Genomic DNA, 9,056 nt, shown 5'->3' with positions numbered 1-9,056 from the left:
ATGGGGCTAGTTCTTCTCCGGTAAGGTCCGTCCAAGAGGCAAGGAAGAAGATAAAAAGTGAGCGGCACGAAAAGAAATTTCAGACACCCACCTGAGAAATGGCAAATGCGAGTGATAATCTTATCCCACAAGAAGATAAGAATAAGATTCTTTTCAAAAAAAAAACAAGAATAATTAAGATGGTGTGTTATGTTGACATGTACACAAGACAGATGAGTAATCCAATCACGATCGAAATCTTGGCGAAAAAGACTGCGACGTGTACTTCCACGTTGTGACGTCCATTGATTAGGTGACCACGACGGGCACGACCTTGAGGGGGACAGCCATCACGTTGGCGGTGGTGAACCTCTCGCTCACGTCCAGCTCCTCCGCCGACACGCCGTCCGGCAGCCGCCACTCGAACGCGTGCAGCGACGAGGCTAGGATGAACGGCAGGACGCGCTCCGCCATCGGCAGGCCGGGGCACAGCCTCCGGCCGGACCCGAACGGGATGAACTCGAACGCCTTGCCCCGGAAGTCCACCGCCTGGTCCGCATCGGCCATGCCCAGGAACCTCTCTGGCACGAACTTGTCGGGCCTCTCCCACGTCACCGGGTCCCGTATTATCACCCAGACGTTGAAGATCACACATACCAAGCCGATCATAATTATGGGACCAGAATGCCATTTAGTAGAATCACAGTCGCGTGCAACTAGGCCATATAAGTGGATGGAGATGTCTAGAGCTATGGGGTTATTCACAAAAAATGCGTTAGGAAACACATAGTGTTAAATACTTGTGGAAGAGTGCCTTGTTGCTTATTAATCTATGCAGAGATTGGTACCAGTAACTGTTCACATCTGTACAGCTGCTGCATCATGCTAACATAACCAGGAATCAGTGATAATGGTCTAGCCTCAAGCCCTCAATTGGAAGACGAATTGACTACCGTGTATCTCTTGGCTGATGTTCATCCGCACAAACGTCAATAATGCTACTGCCATCCAAATATATTTTCATTAATATGACATGCACATGCTTATCTTTTGTTTCTGTTGCTGCTGCACCTCTGTTGCCGGGCAAACTGTTTTTCAATTTTTTTCATGTGTATGAACTACACATTTTTCATGTGCACTAACTACTCCACTCTACCGACATGAACCCGTCAAAAAAAAAAACTACTCCACTCTACCAGTGCCACACCTGGTGCTGTAATATTTTTTTTAGAACGGAGGCATCTGCCCTGCCTTAGAATGAGGCCCTTACAAGTTAGGAGTCCAGCAAGTACTTAGAGCGACACAAAGAAAAGGAAATGGGATACATGGCCATGGCCTTGAAACGCGGCGCAGCGCGAAACCTAGACTAGGCGCCGAAGATGGCGAAAGTAGATATCAAGGTAGCTTGGGCGGCCCCCGGCCAGTATTCTCGCTACAATGCCCTCTTCGTAGATCAGTGCACTTTGCTCGCACCTTGTTTGACAGGTCCTCCACACGCCCTATGTCCATAGTTCTTGCCAGAAATTTTCACAGCCGCAAGAAAGACATCATTTTTGTATAGAAGGCCAGTCTGGTGAGGAATGAATTGCCCCTCTATCAAGGCTTTGTTTCTAGTAGTCCATAGAGCCCAGGAGATGGCCCCAAATCCCAGCCAAGCCATCCTTCTATCCCTTCCCACAATCCCACTATGGAGCTTGCCAGGCGGTAGAATTTCGAGAAGCTACTCGGGATCCACATTGATGTATCTACTTTTTCAAACACTTTTGCCCTTGTTTTAAACTCTAACTTGCATGATTTGAATGGAACTAGTCCGGACTGACGCTGTTTTCAGTAGAACTGTCATGGTGTTATTTTTGTGCAGAAATAAAAGTTCTCAGAATGACCTGGAAATCTACGGAGCAACTTTTCAGAATTAATAAAAAATACTGGCGAAAGAAATAGCGTCAGGGGGGCCACACCCTGTCCACGAAAGAAATAGTTTCTCGGAATGTTTCTGCTTTTTTCAGAAAAATGTTCCGGATTTTCAAAAAATGTTCTGGATTTTCAACAATGTTAGGTATTTTCAAAATTTGTTCCCCAAATTCGAAAAATGTTTTTGCTTTTCAGAAACTTTTTGTGGATTTGCAAAAAAAGTTCTGGGTTTTCAAAAATTGTTCTGGATTTTCAAAAAATGTTCTTGTTTTTCGAAATTTGTTCTCAAAATTCATACAATGTTCGTATTTTCAAAAATTGTTCATGTTTATGAATTTGTTCAGGATTTTCTTTAAAAGGTTCTCATTTTCAAAGTTTGTTCATAAGATTCAAAAAATGTTCGTGCTTTTAAATAATTGTTCACGCTTTCAAATTTGTTCGGGGTTCTTTTAAATGGTTCTCATTTTCAAAATTTTCTTCTTAAGATTCAAAAAAAATTTGTGCTTTAAAAATTTGTTCGTCGTCCCAAATTTGTTCAGAATTTTCAAAATTATTCTTTGGCTTAAAATTTGTTCTCAAAATTCAAAAAAAGTTCGTGCTTTAAAAAATTGTTTGTGTTTTCATATTTGTTCTCTATTTTAAAAAGCATTCATGTTTTCAAAAAATGATTGAGAAATTCAACGTATTTTGGTTTTGATTTTCAAAAGAGAAAAAAAGGAAATTGTAAGTGCATCTAGTGCCACCCCTAGTTGGTTTTGAAGTATTGACGACAAAGTTGGTTGAGGGACTAATGCGTTTGTGAGAATTGCAGGATAACGCAGGTAGTGTCCCTCATTAATTCGGTTTACCTACCGGAGATGACCCCTAAAAATGTATGAAGACATTAAAGACAATGGTGGTATGTGAAGATATTCACATTGAAGACTATGACATGAGAAGACAATGAGTGAAGACTATGGAGCGCGAAGATTGTGTTGTTTCGTTGTTTCCTTTTCTTCTTTGTTGAGTCATAGGAACCACCGTACTGTTAAGTGGGGTCCAAGTGAACAAAGTCAGAGTGACTGAAGTGATGCTCAACCCAAATCCTATGTCTTCGAGCGAAGACAATGAGAGCAAATCTTATCCAGAGCTGGATGAGTCAGCTTTGCTTGTAGCCCAAGTAAAGTTGTCGTGTGTGTTTGAAATCTGACCGTTGGAACACGTGTTAGTTTCTTAGTGACCCAGGGTCATTTTGGACATATCAGGTCGGGTTGCCTTGTGACTATAAATAGCCCACCCCCTACACCATAAATTGGCGGCTGCTCAGAGTTAGTTTACGGCTTTTATCGTTTTGAGAGCAACCCACCTCGAAGCCTTTGAGAGAGAAATCCTTGCGAGGACAAACCCCAAACACCCAGAGCCAAAGAGTGTTAGGTATCACTGAAGTCTTTCTGTCTGAGTGACCTGAAGACTTATTACACTTAAGGACTGTGTATCCTCCAGCCGGTTAGGCGTCACGTTCTGAGCATCCAAGAGTCATTGTGGATCGCCGGTGAACAAAGTCTGTGAAGGTTCTGAAGTCTACCTTAAAGACTTACCAGAGTGATTGGGCGAGGACTGTGTGTCCTTAGCTCAAGGGGAATAAGGTGAAGACGCGGTCTTCTGAGTTGAATCTCAGCCTCCCTAACCAGACGTACAGTTATCACAGCAACTGGAACGGGTCCAACAAATCCCGTGTCTTCAACAAGTGACTGGTTCTATCTTTGCCCTCCCTTTACTTTGAGTTTGTCTTCGTGAAGTCATTGCCTATTTGTCTTATCTGTTTGACTTCATTGCTTGACTACTATCGTTGATTGGTTTCATACTATCTTCCATCCTGATCCTAACTACCTAGCTGCTATTAGTCCTTGTACATTCACATAATTGCACACTTGACTATGGCTTGCTTGTTGTAGTTTATCTTCCGCCGCATATCAATTAGGTCATTTCTATTGCTTGTGCTCGAAACTTCCATGTTTTGAAGACTTTGATAAAAATCGCCTATTCACCCCCCCTCTAGTCGATAACTAGCACTTTCAATTGGTATCAGAGCAAGGTACTCCCTTATTCTGTATGATTCGGTTTAACCACCTGGAGTTTAGCTATGTCGACTGCAGGGATAATCAAAGTCTCCGCTGCTTGCCCCGTGTTCGATGGAACTGAATATCCCTACTGGAAGAATAAGATGCGCATGCATTTTGAAGCCATTGATGTCGACCTCTGGTATGTCGTCAAGAATGTCGTTCCCAAAACTGGTGAAGGTGTCACCCCTACTGATGTCAAGAAGTTCATTAAACTGGACTCCACTACAAAGAACATCATCTGTGGTCATCTGACCAAAGGACAGTATGGCCGTGTGAGTGCTCTGGAAACGTCAAAGCTAGTCTGGGACTGGCTATCCAAGGTCAACGAAGGCGTCTCTACACAGAGAGATCAAAGGATCAGTGTTCTTCACAACCTCTTCAATCGCTTCAAGAGAAACGACAATGAAAATGTCCAGCTCACGTTTGATCGCCTCACCGACATCACAAATGAGCTTCAGGCTCTCGACGCCACTGAGATTACCAAGCATGAAATCGTCAAGACACTACTGAGATCACTTGACAGCTCCTTTGACACCCTTGCCCTCATGATACAAGAACGCCCTGACTTCAAGACACTCGATCCGTCTGATATACTTGAGAGGCTCAACACACATGAGTTCCAGCTTTCTGAGGAAAGAGATATCTATGGTCCTAATTATGGATGAACTCGCGCTTTGAAGGCAAAAGTTGCTTCCTCATCTGAAGAAGAATCTGACTGCGGTTCTGATGATCCTGAAGACATTGGAAAGGAACTTGTTATGCTTGTGAAGAAGTTCCAGAGATTCACCAAGAAGAAGGGCTTTAGAAAGTCTTCACGATCCAATTCAAGAAATGATGAAGCTTCCACTCAAGACAACAAGAAGAGAACATGTCATAAGTGCAAGAAGCCTGGGCACTACATCTCTGAGTGTCCACAGTGGGACAATGAGAAGAAGAAGAAGAAGAAGAGCAAGGAATATGATTCTGATGACAAGAAGAAGAAGAAATCTTCAAAGTCTTCTTCCAAGTCCTCATCAAGGTCTTCATCTCATAAGAAGAGCTCATCTGGCAAGGCTCGTGCTTTTGTTGGCAAGGAAATGGATTCAGAGGAGGAGTCTGCTTCTGAGGAGGCGGAGGTGGAGTCTGAAGAAGAGTCCGACCCTGGCATTGCAAGTCTGGCTCTAGCCACAGCCTAGTTGCCAAGTCCATCTTCAACACTGAAGACAATGACTTTCACACCAACGCTGAAGCTGATGACATGGACGACCCTGCTCCCACCTACTGCTTCATGGCACGTGGTGCCAAGGTAAAATCATGTGATGCTTACTTTCAAACATCAAGTGAAGACGACTCTGATTGTGAATCCAAACCCAGCTACAAAACAGTTGCTAAAATTGCTACTGAACAACAAAGAGCTATGGAACATACTCAAAAACTGTTAGACAAAAGTGGTGACCTGTTGGACGTGGAAATGACACGTTCACAGTCCTTAGTTGAAGACATAAAAAAATCTTCACACTAAGTACCAAGAACTTGAAAGTCTTCATGAGACGCTCTCAACCACTTATGAAACGCTCTCCTATGATTATCTTCAAAGGAAGGAAGAGCTTGAGAAATTAAAAGCGGCTCATGAAGATCTTCAAAAAGAGAATGAGTCATTTCGCGCTCAACAGATCAGTTCCGCTCAGAATGGATTTGAACCACCATGTCTAAAATGCATTGAGCGTGATAACGCTACCTCTGTTGCGGAATGTTCCACTGCTGCTACTGTTGCTTTGTCTTCAACTACTGATGTGGTAACTAACCCCTCTGCTGAGGATACCACTACTATTGCTGATGAAAATGCTAGTTTGAAGACATTGCTTGAAACAGGGATGTATAAAAGTCTGAAAGGACATCAGACACTTTGTGATGTCCTCAAAAAGCAGATTCTGAACCAAAACCCTAGGAAAGAGGGTGTTGGGTTCGAGAGGAAAATGAATGCTGATGGTTCCTACTGGAAGCCTGAGCAGTATCCCAAAACCACATGGGTTGCTGCAAAGGAACCTTCAGTGGATCCATCCACCTTATTTGGCTTTACCTGTGCTAATCCTATTATCATTGATGAATCCTTTAATGCAAACTATAAACTGTTCAAAAATCAGAATGGTGAAGTGTTTGCCAGGTATATTGGTACTAACTGCAGGAATGGACCACCTATGAAGAAGATCTGGATTCCCAAAAGCTGTCTTGAGAATCTTCCAGTGAATGTCATCATGACACCACCAGGGAAGAAGACAAACCCTAGACCAAAGGCATCATATGGTCCAACGGCTTCATATGGATACAGGACTCACCTGAGTCACCCTAACGCCAATGTTTTGCAGGGAAATCATACTCAAACTTATGAATATGAGTGTGTGTCTTCAAACCGCTATGTTCATAGAACTAAGAACTTTTCTGCTTATTCATATGAGTATCATTCATCTCCTGCAAGGCTATTTGCTAGGGCTCCAAAGCCGAAATTCTCAGATGCTGCACTTAGACTCATTGCTTCTAAGCCACCCCTGAAGATGTGGGTGGTGAAGAAGAATTAACTCTCTTTTATAGAACATGGTCTCCAGCCAGCAATCAAAGGCGTCCGATACTATTGCTGGGGACCTAAAACACTATATGGGACGCATGATAAAATAGTCTTACTATATATTTCACATGAGAATCGCTTACCAGTCATACTATGAATTCTAACCTTGATCTAAGCTGTGATAATCCTTGTGTGCGTCAAATGCTTATGCTGCACAACACACTATGTGAAGCCTATCCTCCTAAGTGCACTGTAGGGTATGACACCTCATGCTTCAGAGTGGATTATGGACAGCGGATGCACTAATCATATGACTGGTGATCGAAGTCTTCTCATGGACTCAACCTTACGTCCATCAGACAAGAGTCACATCACATTCGCTGACACTGGTAAAAGCAAGGTATTGGGTCTAGGTAGAGTTGCAATCTCAAAGGATCAACACATGGATAAAGTGATGCTTGTTGAATCCCTTGGGTTCAACCTAATGTCTGTCTCAATGCTTTGTGACTTAAACATGATTGTGCTATTCGGAAAATATCGTTGACTTGTACTAATGGAATCTGACAAATCTCTAGTCTTTGAAGGGTATAGGAAAGATGATCTATACATGGTAGATTTCTCAGCAGGTCCACGGCTTGCCGTATGTCTTCTTGCAAAAGCTTCAGAATGCTGGCTCTGGCATCGAAGGCTGGGGCATGCTGGCATGAGGAACTTACACACACTCGTCAAGAAGAAGCATGTCATAGGCATCGAGGGTGTCAAGTTCAAGAAGGATCATTTGTGTGGTGCCTGCGAAGCTGGAAAGATGACAGGGCCAAGCACCCCTCGAAGACAATCATGACGACATCTCAACCCTTCGAGCTATTACACATGGACTTATTTGGCCCTACTCACTACTCTACCCTCACAACAACAGCTTGTCTCTATGGCTTTGTCATTGTTGATGACTGCTCAAGATATACATGGGTGCACATAATTCTCTACAAGACTGAAGTGCAAGATGTCTTCAGACGCTTCGCAAATCGTGCCATGAACAATTATGGCGTCAAGATCAAGCATATCAGAAGTGACAACGGCACTGAGTTCAAGAACACCGGGCTTGATCTTTATCTGGATAGAATGGGAATCACTCATGAGTTTTCTGCTGCATACACACCTCAGCAAAATGGCATTGTTAAGCGCAAGAACAGAACCCTCATTGAGATGGCTCGAACAATGCTCGATGAGTACAAGACACCAAGAAAGTTCTAACCTGAAGCTATTGATACAGCATGTCACATCATCAACCGTGTCTACATCCATAAGTTTCTGAACAAAACATCCTATGAGCTCCTCACTGGCAAGAAGCCAAATGTCAGTTACTTCAGAGTATTTGGTGCAAGGTGCTGGATCAAGGATCCCCATCACAAGTCAAAATTTGAACCTAAAGCTCACGAAGGCTTCATGCTCGGTTACGGAAAGGACTCACACTCTTACAGAGTCTTCAACCTCTATCACTATAAAATCGTTGAAACTGTGGACATGCGATTTGATGAAACCAATGGTTCACAATGAGAGATCCTGCCAAGCACACTAGATGAAGCTCCTCCTAGCGAATCTATCAAGCTGATGGGAACTGGTGAAATCATGCCTTCTGAAGCACAGCCTAAAGAGGAACTTATCATTTCTGCACCAAACTAACCTGAAGACAATGCTCAGACCGAAGACAATCCTCCCAATGATCAGCATGAGCAAGGTCTTCGTCCAGTTCATCCTCGTGTTGCAAATGAAGTACAAATTGAGAAGATAACTGATAGCATCAATGCACCTGGTCCACTGACTCGCTCAAGAGCAACATAGTTAGCAAATTTCTGTGGGCATTTTTCATTTGTGTCAATATCAGAACCCAAAAAAGTTGCTGAAGCCTTTATGGAACCTGAATGGATTCAAGCCATGCAAGAAGAACTTCAACAGTTCAAGCTGAATAATGTTTGGGAACTTGTCAAGCGTCCTAACCCTCGCAAGCATAACATTATTGGCACTAAATGGATATATCGGAACAAGCAAGATGAGCATGGTCAAGTCGTCAGAAACAAAGCACGTCTTGTGGCTCAAGGATATACTCAAGTTGAAGGAATTGACTTCGATGAAACATTTGCTCCTGTAGCTAGGTTTGAAGCTATTTGCATACTGCTAGCCTATGTTAACCATCACAACATCTTACTATATCAAATGGATGTGAAGAGTGCATTCCTCAACGGCAAGATTGAAGAAGAAGTGTACGTTGCTCAACCACCTGGCTTTGAAGATCCAAAACATCCTGATATGGTCTACAAACTAAAAAAAAGCACTGTATGGCCTCAAACAAGCCCCTCGCGCTTGGTATGATACGATCAAAGACTTTCTGAAAAGCAAAGGCTTCAAACCTGGATCCCTCGATCCCACACTCTTCACGAAGACATATGATGGCGAACTGTTTGTATGCCAAATATATGTGGATGACATTATCTTCGGTTGCACCAACCAGAAGTATAGTGATGAGT

General features: G+C 43.1%; 1 protein-coding gene across 1 annotated transcript; it reads right to left on the bottom strand.

Annotated features, from left to right (window-relative positions):
- Positions 1-288: 288 nt before the first annotated feature.
- Positions 289-860, bottom strand: LOC123084256 (cytochrome P450 76M5-like). Its single transcript, XM_044505957.1, has 2 exons — positions 842-860; positions 289-728 (listed from the first exon to the last, which is right to left on the bottom strand). Exons 1-2 carry the CDS (start codon positions 858-860, stop codon positions 289-291), a joined length of 459 nt encoding a protein of 152 aa, XP_044361892.1.
- Positions 861-9,056: the final 8,196 nt, after the last annotated feature.

This window comes from Triticum aestivum, chromosome 4A, assembly GCF_018294505.1.
Source record: "Triticum aestivum cultivar Chinese Spring chromosome 4A, IWGSC CS RefSeq v2.1, whole genome shotgun sequence".
Lineage (NCBI taxonomy): Eukaryota > Viridiplantae > Streptophyta > Magnoliopsida > Poales > Poaceae > Triticum > Triticum aestivum.
This window is presented reverse-complemented; position numbering and strand designations above follow the sequence as displayed.